This window comes from Pteropus vampyrus, unplaced genomic scaffold (genome assembly GCF_000151845.1).
Source record: "Pteropus vampyrus isolate Shadow unplaced genomic scaffold, Pvam_2.0 Scaffold1, whole genome shotgun sequence".
NCBI lineage: Eukaryota > Metazoa > Chordata > Mammalia > Chiroptera > Pteropodidae > Pteropus > Pteropus vampyrus.
The window spans coordinates 6,833,726-6,850,859 of record NW_011888782.1 but is presented as its reverse complement, the minus strand read 5'-3'; the positions used below and the strand labels follow the sequence as shown (position 1 = coordinate 6,850,859).

At 35.6% G+C, this 17,134-nt stretch overlaps 1 protein-coding gene across 1 annotated transcript in view; it reads right to left on the bottom strand.

Annotated features, from left to right (window-relative positions):
• Positions 1-459: 459 nt before the first annotated feature.
• The window catches only part of KCNH8 (potassium voltage-gated channel subfamily H member 8), a 318,741-nt gene continuing 302,066 nt past the window's right edge, over positions 460-17,134 (bottom strand). Inside the window, exon 16 of the mRNA XM_011355828.1 lies at positions 460-2,453. Within this exon, the coding sequence (XP_011354130.1) occupies positions 1,749-2,453 (705 nt within the window). The 3' untranslated portion in view covers positions 460-1,748. The remainder of the gene's footprint in view (positions 2,454-17,134) is intronic.

Sequence of the window (17,134 nt, the reverse complement as noted above, 5' to 3'; positions counted from 1 at the left end):
TAGAAGACATTGAGTCTTGAGTGACCTGCCCCAGAAACATGTACTGTTTCCGTTTTTTTTCTGAGAGAGGATTTCTTTTCTTTCTGCCACCCTAGCCATTTTTAGAGTGTAAGATTCACATATCAGAAGTCTTGCTTTGTTTAGATGTTTTGATACAATTCTCGGATTGTTTATTTTTTGTGGTGAGAAATAAGAACAAGGGGACTCTAGAATGTGAATTCAATAGGTTTTCTAGGAACGTCTGGGATGATTAGGCCCTAAATGTTCTTAAACATAAAATAAAACTTAAGCGAAAGCTTAAGCGAAGTTTTATTTAAACCCTTACCAAGCCAGCATCTAAATTTGCAAGCTAGTTGAGATACAGGGAGCATTATGAGTTCTAGACCACCTCTAGCATCCTTACTGTGTTATCTCTGGGACCGTTTGTGTGTGTGTGTGTGTGTGTGTGTGTGTGTTTTCTTCTGCAAAATAAGAATGAAAACACCTGCTCCACAAAACTTACAACATTGTTGAGAGCTTTAAAGAAAACGAATTAAAATGCTGATCCAATGTAAGCTGGTATCTCTCACAAGTCATAGCTCAAAGTCTTGGCTATGTTTTGTAATTTTCACCGGTCTACAACCTCTCCTGAAGGAAGAGCATAGGGGAAGGATATACCCAAGTTTTTCTCATTAATTTAAGCCAAAATGGCTCAATGTAGTTGTGGTCTCATATTCCACAGACCACTTTTGAGTTCCTGAACACCTAAGTATGATGTCTAGAGGAGGGACATTTATGCTGGCACAGTGGGGCCACTTTAATTCAGGTTGTTGATGCAAGTCAGCAGAAAGTAGGTGCAGCCCTCCACGCCACCAGGCCAGAGCTTGTGTACTTGACACTCAGTCCATGTTTTCATTTCGTTAATAAAATATGACCTCACTTTTCTTTTGTAATCCAGAAACGTGAGGATACGTTTGTTGCAAACTGCATGCAGATAAAAGGGGAATTCCTTTTGAAACTACATCCTCAATAATAAATACTTTTTGATCTACTATACATAACATAGTGCATTTCTTGTTAAAATGGCAAGCTCTTTTTTTTTACCAAAATGAAAAGAAAACATTCGTTTCTTTATAAATATTTTAAATAGTTTAAATACATATTTCATACCAAGGATATAAAAATAGCCTCTCTTTTTTTTGATAAATAAAGACATATTCATTTACATGGCAAATAACGTGCAATAACTGACCACTGGCCACCAGCTCTATTTGACTGATTGTCTAGGAGATGACATGCAGTGATAATTGTCCCTTTGCCTTCACAAAAAGAAAAATAGATCAGCAGGAGCTGTGCATTCCTGAGGCCGACAGTGCTACAGATATTGTTCAAGAATGACAAACAGGCACTCAGGAAAAACCTTTGCTGCACTTCACAAAAGCCACCTAGGACAAAACGAACCCACGAATTCTTTGTCTGGGACTTCTAGCTGCTCAGACCCTCAGGGTCTTTGGACTTTTACTGAAGTCTGTCAAACAGACCAGTAAGTTAATACCTGTACAGGAAAATGGTTCCATTATGTTTCTAGGATCTACAAAGTGTTTGCTACAGTCTGGAGGTGGTTGTGCCTTCTCCTGGCTCCTCAAGCCCTCTTCTGCAGGACTCCCAACTTTGGTCAATGTTCAAACCTGCCAGAGGCAAAAAAGGCAAACTAAAGCTGTCATGCAGTGGTGGGTTTGCAACTGGCAGCTGCCTCACATGCACTAATATCATACATTTATGGCTTTATTATCTTTCACTTCTGCTGTGCTTGTGACAACTTCCAAGGAAAAGTTTTCTAAGGGTTCAGTAGAGATTGATGCCATTCCTTCCCGGTCCCAAGATCCTGGCAAGTTTTCCAGACTGAACGAACTCATGGCACCCTGGCTGAAGCTGCCCTCCTCCGATCTGCTTGGGAGAACCAGGTGCAAAGATGTTTCTGAGGAAGAACAGACAGAGGATGAAAGAGTCGCCGAAATGGACTGCAGAGGCGTCAGTGTAGTATCTGAATGTGGAGAGATGCACCTTAAAAACTGCAAATGACCTTCTTGGACAACCTGGTAGTGGGCAGGTGAAAAATCAAGGTTTGGAGAATGACAAAGTTCATTGTCTGCAGTATTTTGCTCATGAGTTCCAGTTCGTTGGGGGCTGCTTTCCACTGAGGAGCGATCTACACTCCAGATGTCAGAGGTGACTCTTCCGTGACAAAGTTGTGCTTGAGTATAAGCAGCTCCACCTCCTTGGAAGTGTAGGCAAGGTTGGTGTGTACTCCAGGTCATCCTGGTCTGTAAGCTGTCCCTGGAGGGACACACAGAGGTGGTGTGCAGAGAGCAGAACTGGGACGGCTGCTGGGGTGACAGAACGTTTTCTAGAAGTTGCATCACATTCCTCATGTCTTTACCTAACTGGGAGACCTCTTGAGTCAATGATGTTACCTGTTGGAATACAGCAAAGCAAAAGGCAATAGTCAGAGGTGCGTGGTAGTGATTTCAGAGCAGTGATGCAGGGAAGTGAGATTTCTTAATAAGAAGATCTGAAAGGCTGTTCTACCTCCAACTCCGGTCAAGTGCAAAGTGTGAATGGGGAAGGTGGCCACCTGATCTAATGACACACAAACTGTCTGGCATTCTTAATCAGTGTTTCTGGGGTTCTTGAATAAGATTAGAGGCATGGGTCCATCATCTCTGGTATCCCTGAAATATAGACAGTACCTTTTGCTTCCTCTGAGTTAGTGGATACACAGAAATCATCCCAGACACCTCATGACAATGTGGAGTGTGGGGAGTGGCATGTAAAGCATTCAGCACACTACCTGTCCAGAGTAGAAACCCGGTGAATGATAGCTCTCACTTTTGTCATTTCTGGTTGAGATCTATGCATATTATAGGTTCACAAACCAACTGGCTTTCAGGGATGATGAGGCCGTGAGCAATAACTCACACCAGATCTATGAGAGAGAGAGTCTATGGAAAAAGGGAAAGCTGCGAAATAAGAGAGAAAAATAAAAAGACCTGCGAGGTGGGAGAGTATAGATAAACACTGTGGGAAGCCCGGGTGTGCTGGGATCCATCAGTGAGTCTGGAACTCTATGGAATTACAAACCAAATTGTGTGGTATGTACTTTATTCACTTTTCCAGCGGAGACATTCAGGTTTCATAAAATTTTCAAAGGACACATGCCCCTCAAACACTTAACCACTGAAGAGTCTTCATTACTCATTTCACACTTAAAACCAATAATAAAATTCACCAGAGAATTTATTTTTCTAAGAATCATATCACTTTCTTTTGATCCATGGAAGACCACCAGAAGTGAATTTGACTTAAATTAGCTTTTCTGGAGTGTTTATATTCTTCAAAATGAGGAGAGCCTGTATTTCAGAAAGCAGGACATGCACATATATTTTCTAGTCTTTGGTTTGATTCATAACACTAACACATGTCGTAATACTTTGCCTTCATCACTCTGAGTGTATTTTAAAAAGGACTTCCTGTGACTTGATTTTACTATCATGAACAAAACTCCAATATAAGCAGCTGAACCCATTGGATAAATACCATCAGAAAACAAAACAAAACAACAAAAAAGGGCAGTTCAACTTCAATGATGCCCACACCAAGATTGTTGTTTTTGGTAAACTTTTCCAATATTTATGTATACATTCCTAATTTATCCAGTAACTTCAGTCCACTTCCTCTGAGTGCATTCTGAAACTAATTCTCTCTGGCAGGCCCATCAGGAGGTAGTGCCGCTCAAATCAGGCATTTTAAAAAGGCCAGAAGGAGGTTTTTACATGGTTCAGGCAACCAACTGGTAACACCTGCCTCAAAATTGCCAGGCCAAAACTATTTCTGCCTTTGCTGCTGGCGTGGAACTCGAGGGGCTCAATCAAATACTTGTCCAGGGTTTTTAGCAGATTGAAAACTTCTGGAGACAAAAAGATACCTCTGAGCCTCATATTTAAGAAGTAAAATAGTGACTGTGAAAAGAGTCTATGTGTTTTGAAATTTTCACTGCAAGTTGTTAATTTTATAACTGGCCAACCCTCGATTCTAAACTGCATGGATCAGGCTGAAGTCAGTGTCTGGATCTGAGCACTGCAGACATTCACCCATGGGTCCTATCTTGAATCGATTAGCTCTTCTATCAATATTTCAGAAGAGAAGGCTGACACTCAAAGAGACATTTGAAGGGGCATATTAACCATCCATTTCTGTTGGTTATCTGAGCTTAATACCTGTATCAAATTCACTAGGGCTATATTAGCTCAGTTCCAAATAAATATTCTTTAAATCGGCCTTTTATTAAGATTAAATGAAGACACAGTCTTTGAAGAATAATTTGCATTTTAGGCACATCGACATGCTTTCAGGTATATTTTTCCTGTCTGATCTACCAAGAGCACCTGTAAAATGGGGACTCTAAAACCCAGAGATTAAATGACAATTTTAAGGTCCCTTATTTCATGAATGACAGTCTTTGATCTAGAATTCAAGCCTTCTAAGTTTGGTGCTCTTTCTGTTGTAGTATATTATCACATGGAAAAAGAGACATCGCTTAAGTGTTGAGAGATTTTTGCTAACGTGGTCAGAATTTGTGAAGAGCACAGATAATACAAAAAATAGTCTCATGTATAAAAGCTGTCTGAAATGGTAACTCAACATCAAATAGGTAAATAGTGTCACCTCTAAAAGAAATTGGAGACTGATTAAACACAGTAAAACCTCCTCACAGCAAATTATATCAATGTGACAACAAAAAAGTTTTGCAATATGGGAAAATCTGGAACCGAACAATATGTTAACAGACATATTTCCGATAAACTATATTTTCTAGTCTTCAAAATAAGCAGTTATTATTGTCCCATGGTTGACATATCTTTCCAAGGCCATGTTGTTGATGTCTAACTTTTCCTGTGCATTGCTACAACTTTGAGGCCATGAACTCTGAGTGGGAATCCAGAGCCTTGACTAGCTCCAGGAATGTAAACAAACATTAACATTTCAGAAAATAAAATTACCGTATTAGCTTTCTTTAGCTCTAGACCATAGTGTAATGATTTATTTGTATTAGGGAAGGTTCTTGGCACTGTGTCACTGGGGACACACCCCTGCACCTTCTTAAACTTACATGAAGCAATTAATGTCTATTAGGTAAGAGATCTCTCCCTTTACAAGAACAAAGCCAGCTGCCACAAGGAGAGATGGCATCTCCTGGAGGTGGAAATCCTACTCACACTGAGGGTGACAATGTACTGCCACAGAAGATGTAATAAAGTTTCACTGCAGTTTTGTTTACTGCTTCCTGCTGGGTTTGCTAACAAAATTCATTCTAAAACAGGAAAGATTTTGTCTTAAATGTAGAAAGCCAAGAATGCAGTGTCTTCACTTTGTAAATATGGCGGGGAGGCTCAATGCTTTTTCACAGCGCTTGCTAAAAAAGGTTGTTAGGGCTACTTTGTGAACAAGAAGGAGCTGTCTTCAAAATACGATTTAAAACCAGAGTACTGCAGAGATAGTTCAATAAAAACAAACAACATTTAGATCAAATGAAACAAAGTTTTCACACTTACCTCATAACTTCTTAAACCTTTAAATGTTTTCTGTCACTCATAGTAGAAAACACAATATCTTTTTGAGCAGGTATTACAAAGCTCGTCACAAGCCCCATCTCATTTTTCTGTGGCTCCATTTCCTGCATTTTCCCCTTTGCACACCATCAGACTGAATACAGTGAGAGTCTCAGCTCCCTGCTCTTGTGCTGTTCTCTCTGGGGGCCCTTCTCCTCTCCGCTCCTTTCGACCTGGTAAATTTCTTCTCTCTTCAAGCTTCTAATCCCTCTTGACTCTGCAGCTTTTTCCTGACAGCCCATTGATACTCATGTAGCAGTATCATACAGGACTGTCTACCCCCAACGAGGCTATTAAGTTTCTTAGGAGTAGAAATTGTTATTTATCTCCTGGACTCTGAGCAATGCTGAGCACACAACAAGCACTCAGTAAACCGTGAATACATAAATTAATCCAATTCCTGCCATTTTGAAGACGGTTCTCATATTGCCTTCAATGTTAATCTTATTTTAGCTCATGATTTTACCATAAATATCCTAAGGGAAAGCCACCTACTACAAAATTATATTGAGAAATCTTTAAATGGTCCTCTATGTCCTAAGTAAAAATGTTAAAAGTAGGTATTATGACAGTTCAAGTTTTTTAATATATATTTCCTAAACCAAATTTTTTGTTATCCCCTAGATTTTAAGAGCAGGTGGCATTTCCACTGTTAAGAATCCTTTTTTTGTGTGTTTCCTTCATAATTGTAGAAATGAATCTCCTTTGGCCAAGACTTCTGCTAGACTCTGCTTATCTTTCTTACTGCTTTGTCACTTGTCCCAGCATAAACTTGATTTCTATGGGTAGTTTGAGTTCTGTCAGAAACTTTCTCTACTTACTGACTCCCATATCTCAAAACTACATTATGGGTGCCAAGCAACAAATTCAATTAAGTTATCACAGTTGTTTTACTGGTCGAAATTTGGCAAATATTTTACACCCTTGGTTGCTGCCCTGGATGGTTATGTGGTCTTCTGATTATTTACAAAGATAATAGGTAAAGAAACCATAACTTAATACACATTATTTTCATACTTGTGTATTAAATTATATTTTCTTTATCCATTTTTTCCTTCTTCCTCTTTCTTCTCCTCCTCCTTCTCATTCTTTTGTGGATAAGAATCCATCAATCTGGAATTTAAAACTGTTGGCCAAACCATTTCGCCATCACCATCTGCATACGCAAGTGTTCACATCCAAGATTTCTCTATCCCTTCCAAAGTCCCAACTGTTAGAAGTAGTGAAAACACCATCTGTGCTTCCAAGTGGTTTAGCTTTCTATCCAAAACTTTGGAGCACCTAAAGATTCTTCCCATCTCTGTTCTCCCAGCATCATGCATTTAAGCATACAAATCATTAGGTGTTTAGCAGGTATTCAGGTAGTGCATTTGCTCTTATTGAGCAATACCTCCTGTCATGAATAGAAACACCTGTGTGACAACAGACTTGTCAACTGTCCATGATAATCTACCCACTGATCTTTTCATGCCTCTAAGAAGGGAATCACTAACTGCCACAATTTTTTTTTTTTTTATCTCTGAGTATCCAGATTTCCTCAGAGCTTCTGTTGGCCTTGAAATTGTCATTGTTGCCTACAATTCCAGAGTATCTGTTTTTCTCTTTTCATGTTTAATTTGCTCCATTGAAATAATGTTACTTCTCACCCTCCTCTCAGTCATACTTTCCCAAGGGCTTTCTCATGAGAATTAAATAATATAATGGATATTAAAGTTCAGTCCCCATATAACTGGTATTATGTCAGAATTCCAGCTGTCTGGATTTGATCATACAACACAGGCACTGAGCTTAGTTGAAAACTTCTGCACGGTAGGGAATCTCAACACAGGAATCATTCAAATAAAAGAAAATAAAAGCCAGTTATCTATATAGCTCCTCTTTAGCCTCAGCATGGAGAGGTTAACCATTCCTATTAACACTTTTACATAATTAATATTGGAAGAAACGGTCTCCAAATTTTAGCATTGCCTTTCATGGATCTTTGCAGTAGTAAATAGTTATAGCAATAACTAGAGCCTTTGGAAAATGTAAATTAAGGTCTTGTGTTTCCAGTCTAAGGTATGACGAATTGCAGTCAGATGGATTGAGAATGTGTGAGCCAAAATACAATGTGCAATTGGTGTTGATCAGAATTGAGTAAGGACCAATGTGGGGCTGCGGTGGGGGCAAGAGTGACTGGTCTTTATTGTTCTTTGTAATAGCTCAAGCTCTTGCACAAATCCTGCCATTGATAAATCTTTGTTGATTCATGAATAATTTAATGAATAGGAAGTTGCGTGGTTAATTTCTTAGTATGAGTTTCTGTTATTTGAACTTAAATAACTTTCGTCAATCTCCCCTAAATAGCACTGCAAGACACTGAAGTAAGAATCACTATATCTCCAGCAGGTAAGAATATTTCATATGATTTCAGTGTCTTAAGGAAGTCCCACCACCTCAACATGTGTAAGATTTTAAAACATTTGTTAGAACATGGTTTAAAGAATCAGTCAATGGTGATGGTGACTTATTGTCCCAATAACACTGTTCACTGCCAGCTTTTGGTAGTGAGATTACATTTGGTGCAAATACAGATTTGCTGTTCTGGTGTGTCTTTAGATTGTACCTGTTGAGAATAGGAATGTGAGTTTCATAATGAAGACCAGAATGTGTCTTTGACGATACCTTTCATTTCACATAGAAAATAGCTTCCTTTCATGTTATATTATTCATGTTTTATACTTCTCAGTATTGGCTATTCACAAACCCTTTGATTCATGAACTCTGAGTATAACTGGAACTTCAGCTGATAAACAGAGAAAAAATGTGAATTCCATTTTTGTGCATTCAGTGAGCAGATGGGGAATGCATCTGTTGATGTAATCTTCTTAGCTTGAAGAGTTCTTGACCTGTCACTCAATTTTTGCCAAACATATACACATTTTTCTGCTAGACACAATTTTCCTAAATTCAGGGGTACTAATTACACCAATCCTCTCCCCCTGCCATGAACACATATACATTTTTACAAGCTCTGATTCAGGTAATTAAATGGTCTTTCATTTAATCCTTTGTTAAGTTGCATATTTATCATGGGATTCAGACAAGTTCACTCAAATGCCGTAAGCAGGCAAAACAAAAAAGACGATCGGCATAATTTCATCCTTGTGTCTTTTGCTTTGCAAAGCATTCAGAAACAAGTGACAGTCTTTTTATCTGTCAGCTAAAATAATAATCATACTTGGCACTTGCATAAATGTTATCCAAATGAGATCTCAATCCCATTACTAACGAAGGTTGTAAATCTCCAGTCTACAGCTGGAGAGACTAGAATGTTGGGAGGTGAAGTGGCTTATCCAAGGTCACACAGGAATAGTACCAAGAGTTTTACTTTTGCAGGTGCATCTAATGTGTCTTAAATTATAACAAGAGAATAATTACAAGTCTAGCATTACCAATACAAAATGACCAATTATAGTCTTGAAAGTGATTACTCCAGTGGTTTCATTGAATTTCTGCAAGCTCAGGCCTTTGGACACAACTTCATTACTTTAGCTGTACTATGGTAATCTATTATTTATCAACCCTTTGATTGCTTTTCTCATCTATTTTCCTGCTTCCTGTGACAAAGTTTGATTAGTATCTAAATTGCTGTCTGGCTAAGGGATCCCCACTACTATCAGTGAACACTAAACAAAATCTGTCTCTTCTCAAATATCAACTGTATAGGACAGTGCTTGTAAAGATTTAATGTATATAGGAATCATCTGGAGATCTTGACACAATATATATTCAAATTCAGTAGGTGTGGGGTGGGGCTCGGGATTGTGCATTTCTACAATTGCCCAATGATGCCAATGAAGCTGGTTCACACTCCAAAGTATCAGTGATTAATTCCTATTTTTATGGATCTAAGTCTCTTTGCTTGATTCCTCATATACTGATCTTATAGTAAGAGTTTAAAATTTAGTCTAAGCTGTTTTCTCAATTCCTTTGGAAAGCCTATAGTTGATTTTTCCATTTTAATCTTTAATTTCTTTCAACAATATTTTGTAGTTAATAGTATATAAGTCTTGTACCTCTTTGGTTAAATTTAGTCCTAAGTAATTTTCCTTTTTGAATGGAATTGTTTTCTTAGTATTTTTAGAGTATAGAAATGCAACTGATTTTTGTATATTGATTTTATTTCCTGCAACTTCACTGAATTCACTTGTTAGTTCTAGTCTTGAGGGTTTAGGGTTTTGTGATCGTTGAAGCTGCTATATTTGTTCTTGTTGACTCCCAATATATATATAATTTAAGAAACCAAAGACTCATGTCTTCATATGGGCTTTTGATATTTCAGAAGGAAATCTTTTCAATACAGACAGACCATGGTTGATCTTTGCAAGCTAACCCAATAAAAAGAAAACCTCCTAAACTGGATTCAGACCTTTCTGTAATACTTGCTAATATGTGATTATCTCTGGGCCTCAGTTTACTCCTTTGTGATAAAAGTGTCTTACATGTCAGGATTTATAATGTCTCTTCAAACTCAAAATTGAGATTCCATTTTTCTCTTCTATTCAATGTCTTAGTGTCTGGTGGTTAAAATAGATATAATAAGTAACCCATGCATCTTTTATTCATTAATCATACATGTGTATCTACTATGTGCCAATCACATGGCAGAGAAAAAAGCAGATAAATGTTGTACTCATATGACTGACATTCTAGTGGGGGGATAAAGACAATGAAAAATGTAGATAAATAACTACGTAGTATAACAGAAGTTTGATAGGACTATGAGAGAAGTGAATTTGGGAATAAATTTGGGGAAAGGGGGTCGCTATTTTAATTAATAAATTATTTAATTAATTAATTTCTGAAAAATTAAGTTTATTGGGGTAACATTGGTTAATACAATTATATAATTTTCGGGTGTACATTATAATTTGACATCTGTATATTCTATTGTGTGTTTACCACCCAAAGTCCAGTTTCCTTCAGCTGGGGGTTGCTATTTTAAAAAGGCTGGTCAAGGAAGAGTTTACTGCGAAGTTGATATTTGAAAATAGACTTGAGAAAGGAAAGAGAACTATTCATTCAAATATCTTGGGAAAGAGCTTTCTGAGCAAAGAGAACAAATACAAGAATTTGAGGTGCTTTTATAAGCTAAAACATTATGACAGATAATAATCTATGTTCTGGAAGTATCTGTAGGACACTGGAGTCGGTTGTGGTTGTCTTTGAGAAATTGAGTCAAGCAGAGGGGGCGGAGGCAAAGGAAGTTAATCAAGATGATGAAGAATTTGATTTCATGTTAGATGAGTAAAATTTCAAGGAAGAGAGAACATTTATAGAAGAAGAAAATATGCCACAGAGTGGGAGGAAGAGAGGTATTAGCTACCTTTAAAATTTAAAGTATTCTCATTTTAAAAAGAACATTTATGTAGATTTTTTAAATGCAACTCAAGAGAGATAGAAGTAGGAAAAGTGAATAACACGCTTTACAAAGAGTTATATCAGCTATATTTAGAGAAGGGGTTTCTAACAGCTCAAGTAATTGAAAAATGAGGTAGGTCACTATTTGCCATGGTTGGTTGTCATCAGAAGCATTGGGAGCATTTTTAAAAATATACATGTTCAGTGCTAACTCTGGAGGTCCTGAGATTCAGTTAGTCTGTTGGCTACAGAAATAGTCATTTAAACATATTGATTCATTATTTTATATATTAATTTATAAAAAATTATAGTTATATAAAAACATATTCCCAGAGAATTTGAAAGCATGACCAGGTTTGAGAACCACTGGCATAGATTTCTCAGAGGTATGATGAGCTTCTTACTACAGAAAATACTCAGGCAAAATAACTTCTTGAGAGTAACCTCAGAAAGAAAATTCCTGCTAAGTAAAAAGTCAGAATAGATGGCCTCTAAGATATCGCTCAATTTTCAGATTTCACGATTCTACTACATTATGAAACTACAATAATATCAAGCATAGGTTGCTTAATTATTTGTTTCAGAAGAATTCTTTTACTGATTGTTTATAACAATTGATGATTTCAAATTCTACCCTATTATGTGGTCATATCAGCACAAAAAGGAAATTAGACAAATTTTGTATTGATTTATATATATTGTGTTTATTTCTAATTGCGCACAAGTGAATGGGAAATGCCAATTCTCATTTCTCTAGGTGTCTTATTGTTCTCTAATAAAAAGACTGAAAAAAGTCCAGGCCTTCTCAAGTTCATGTATATTTATTTTCTAGTCTTGAACATTGAGTTACTTGAGATACAGGGTATTCTCTATTGCACTTTGGTAAAGTCTGAATACTTTCATTATTACTATTTTGAGGAAATTCAGAGAATTTTTTGGAGATGTAATCCAAGTTCTCAAGAACCTTATGCTCTATTTGAGGAAGAAATGTACACAAAACAAATAATATAATAAATAAAATAAAATAATATAAAACTATATAAAAACAAGTACCTAATGGCAAGTTTTGAAGTTCAGAGAAGGAATTTGGAAATTAGAATTTACCATGGAAGAATCAAAAAAATTCATAGGAGACTGGAGGTGAAATCAATGCTAAAGGAATTGTTACCCTTTTGAAAGATATATGGTGTTCTCATTCTTTTAAAAAAGAAATTCCTGTGCCAGGGAGAGGCTAAAAAAGAAAAAAAATCCTGTGCAATCCCTTCCAACTCTAAAATTCTATGAAAAAAATAACAATAGTATTTGTAATTATTGGATTGAATTAATTAGTGAAATTAATTTTCCTATCGATAATCAGAAAATGACAGAGTTGTATATTCTTTTAAAAATATATAATATTACAAATTATTTAGGGGGATACTTATATTCATATTTTAAAAATAACTAGTTATTCTGCAACTATCAATTAGTAGTCAATTAATAGCTAGCTACCACAACTGGCTAACTATTAGTAATAAGCAATTAATAACTAATTGTTTAAATTTTATTTAAGTTTTTCTTGGTTGGTACTTGGTTGGATACGTAGTAACTCATTTTACTGAAAATTTCCCATTTGCATCTCTAGAATAGATCCACTTTCCAACCATTGCTGCTCCTCAGAGGCTGACTTGGATAGACTTCATCAATAGGCTCATTGGCTCTTTGGCTTCTGTTTGGGTTTGGCCTTAACAACAGATTGGAGGGAGGTAGGAGACAGAGGTCAGTCAGAATATGCTTCCTTTGGCTGCTTCCCTGAAGGGTTGGGTGGGCAAGAGTTCACAGAAGATTCCAATGAAAGATAATAGCTCCTGTGATCTTCTCCACCCAGCTTTCTCTGACTCAAGATTCTGTAACCACTCTCTACTCTGGCCCCTTCAGACCTAAGAATTGTAATTCAAGAACTTCTGTTGTTATTAGCCCTGGGGTAAGAGGAGAAGTTCCATCCTTTGTGGTTTCCCTACACTATGCTAACTCCTTTTGTAAATACTCTTTTTTATTCAACTCTGCTCAGATTTCCGTTTTGAGTGTAGCGTTGGTCTCACTTAGGACCTGCCCAATATATTCATTTAGTTCCTCTATTCAAAGATGAGAAAAGGCCTATATATAAGTAATCATAGACAAAGAGGACAAAAACAGCTTAATCTCTAAAAGTTACATGCATTTTAAATCTATACATCACAGGATAAACTTTTGAGTGACATTTTTTTTTTTTAAATTTTGAGAGATCCTCATTATTCTTTAGTATTTTATTTATTTATTTATATTTATTAGTAGTAAAACTATCATGAGAGCTACAAATATGCCTATGCATAGAGGCTTGAGAACTGGAAAATAACCAAAAAGCATCCTCCAAATCATAAATTAGTTAGATATATTCCAGTTTAGAAACCTGTATTCATAAAAAGTTAGCCTTACTATCAGTAATATATATGTATTAAAATGAAAAAAGCAGAATGGTTTTTCTAATAGTTAAATGGATTTTGTTTTTCTATGTCAAAAAGTGAATGTACAGCTTTTGTTCATATTACGTTTTTGAGAACTGACGGAACTATGTATGATCATGATGAGGAAAAAAAAGACTGTATAGTCAGATCTTAGGGTGGTCAGGCAATTCTGTCAGTGTGTTTTAGTCGAACTAATTGTCAATGAAAAGATATAATGGTAACATTAATTCAAAGGACCAAAGAATGAACTTTACCATAAGGTGTTACTAATATAGGTTTCCTTTGTTGGTCTCACTAGTTACATGAACTTCGCTTTTAAAATGCTAGAGGACAAATTGATAAGAATAGGTTTTTCATATCTCTTAAGTTAACTTTATTTTCATAGCCCGAATTTTCATAGCCATTTAGAAAAGTAGTAAAGCAACCCTAAATTAAGGAACAATCTGTTATTACTATTCAATTTCTTTGACTTAAGCAGACTTCACTGATCTGATCTAGTGACACAAATTTAAAACCTATCTACTAGCTTTGTCAGGTATAACCTAGACATTGACTAAAATTCTCTGTTTTCCAGCAGAAAGCATTTCATTGTCTGTATCTGTTTACTTGGATATTCTATAATAAATTTAGTTGGGGGATATTTTGACATTCAACTTTGAGCAAAAGAAAAAGGAGACAAAGTTTCTCTATTAACTTTTGGGTACTGTGGTAGCTATTGCTAGTGTTTTCTGGAAACCAGTTTTTTTTTTTTTTTTTCTGGGGTACTCAGAAGATTATACTTTCTGGCCTCTTGAAATTAATTGTACCCATGTAATTAGTTCTGATTAAAGAAATGTGAACAGAAATGTTATGTTTATTTTTTGAGCCAATTAATTCCCTATGCTCCCCCTTTGAATGGAACATAACCAATCAGTAACATTTCAGGTGGTGGCCCCCTTCTGTTGACCAGTGTTAGGCAAATTTTGCTTGAAGAAGAAATAAATTTTAAACAATGAGATTTGGAATTTGTTACCTCAGTATAATTTACCCTATGACAATGCCTTTCTGAGAATGGTTGAACTCTATAATATTTCAGACACATTTACTAGCCTTTTTTGAGGAGGTGAAAATGAGGAGAGAAAATTTAAAAGATGTCGATGTTACTAAACAAAATTTGAAATTTAGCTTATAGTCTTAGTGATTATATAAAATGATCTTTTAAAGCCTTAGGAAAAGAGTGGATATAAGAAGATGATTGGAATAGATATGTTTAAAGGACATGACCTATGATCCAATTACAAAATGTAATGCAAACACAGTCATTTCTGGAAAAAAAAGATGCTTTTCTGTTGGTCTCACTAACAACATGAACTTTGCTTTTAAAATGTTAGAGGACAAGTTGATAAGAATAGGTTTTTCATCTCTCTTAAGTTAATAATGTGCTAATGTGTCAAATGAAACAAACAGCCTCATGACAGATCACTCAGTGAGACTCTCAATAAAGTAATGAGTGTCAAGAATAAAGCAGGGCTCTCCCAAATTTTGGTGCTCATCGCACAAATGTATAACTTACAATATATGGAGTTGTACAGGGTAAAACTGAAATACTTGTCTGAATTCTGGAGTTTGAGAAAATGTTTTATTTTGTCCCACATAAAGAACCATGATATCTTTGCCATAGAGGAATCTTTTTTTTTTTTTTTTTTAAATTAAATCCAGTCAGGAAAAGATTATTCCCACCAAAGCAGTTTAAACATTAAAACAGGCCAACGACTTAAACTAGAAAGAAAGCCACTGGATTGAGAAACTGAAGGCATTTGATGGATGTAATGGTTAATTTTATTTGTCAATTTGTCAACTTGACGGGGCTATGGGATACCTGGACATTATTCTGGGTGTGCTGGTGAGGCTGTTTTTGTATGAGATTCACATTTGAATCAGTACATTGACTAAAACAGTTTACTCCCTACTATGGGTCGGCCTCATCCAATCAATTGAAGACCTGAACAAAACAAAAAGGCTAAGAGAGAACTCTTCCTATCTGGGTGTTAACCTGGAACATGTTCTTCATCAGCTTTCAGACTGAAATAGATCTTAAATCTCGAATGTACTTGACTTTTGGACTGAACCTTGTACTACTGGCTCTTCTGATTCTCAGACTTTTGGATTTGAACTGGAACCACACCATTGGCTCTCCCGGATTTCCAGCTTGCCAACTGTGGATCTTGTGACTCCTCAGCCTTCATAATTCTATGAGCCAATTCCATGTACTTGAAGTAAACTTTAAGCAGTTGTAAAATCAAAAGTCAAGCATTTTCTGAGAATATCAAAAAGGAACTTGAAATAAGCAAGTGAATAAATCCTGGCACATAAAATAAGGCAAAACCAAGTAGTGACTCAGAGCAGCATAAAGCGAGTAAAGGAAGATAAGGATTTTGGGTAATGCCAGAAAGAGGCTGCTTCCTTAGCCCAGTGCTTCCCATATTGTTCCATAATATGCTCATGGTAAACAAAATGTTAATAGTTGTTTTGTCATTAAACTGATACATATGCAAATGAATTTAGTCAATGCAGGTTAAAAACAAGTTAATTTAGTTTCTTTAATGCAGGAATTCATAGAGCCTTATTATGCTAATGACCAATGTGCCTCTTTAAGAATATGAATTAATTCTAAGCAAAATATAACAGATGTATTTAACCACAGAGGAATTATTCTCTAAATTTTTAAAATTTTAAATTGTCTGGAAAAGAACAAAAATGTTTAAGCATTATATATGTTTTTGGAATTATATAAAGTAAGTGGGGAAACATCTGCCTCTTTGTCTATAGAATTCTATTAAGTAACCATCATAAGTGTTTGAATGTATCTTAAAAAAGAATATTTGATAATATAAGAAACCCACAATTAGTAAGTGAAACAATTATACATGAGTTAAATAGAAAATAAAAGTAAAATGAAAGACATAAATTAAACCATATTAATAACTTTAAATATGAATGAATTAATCAATCTTGTCAAAAGGCAAGGATTAGTAGACTGAATAAAATGTTGTCTATGGAAGACACACTTCAGAGTCAAAGATACAGTAAGTTGAAAGTAAAAGGATGAAAAAAGATATATCATACAAATAGCAAAATAAGAAAGCTGGAATGGTTATACTTATATCAGACAAAATAGACTTTAAAATGTTACTGGAGATAATGAGGGACATTTTGTGATATAACATGGTCAATCTTACAAGAAATATTAATAATTATAAGTATATATGCAGAACAACAGAGCCCTATATACATAAAAGAAAAACAATGTCACATTTTGAAGGAAATACATAATCAGTAATAATAACTGGACATTGCAATATCTCATTTTCAATACCAGGATAACTGAGCATATCGATAAGGAAATACAAAACTTAAAGATTACAGACATATAGCTATGGATCTAACAGATATCCAGCTCACCCAACAGCAGCAGATATACAGTCTTCTCAAGCACAGATGAAAGATTGCCCAGGTTAGACTATCTGCTATGCCATTAAATAAACCTGATTAAATTTAATAAGAGTAAAATCATACAAAGTGTGTTCTATGACAAAGGAATGAAATTAATAATAAAGAAAT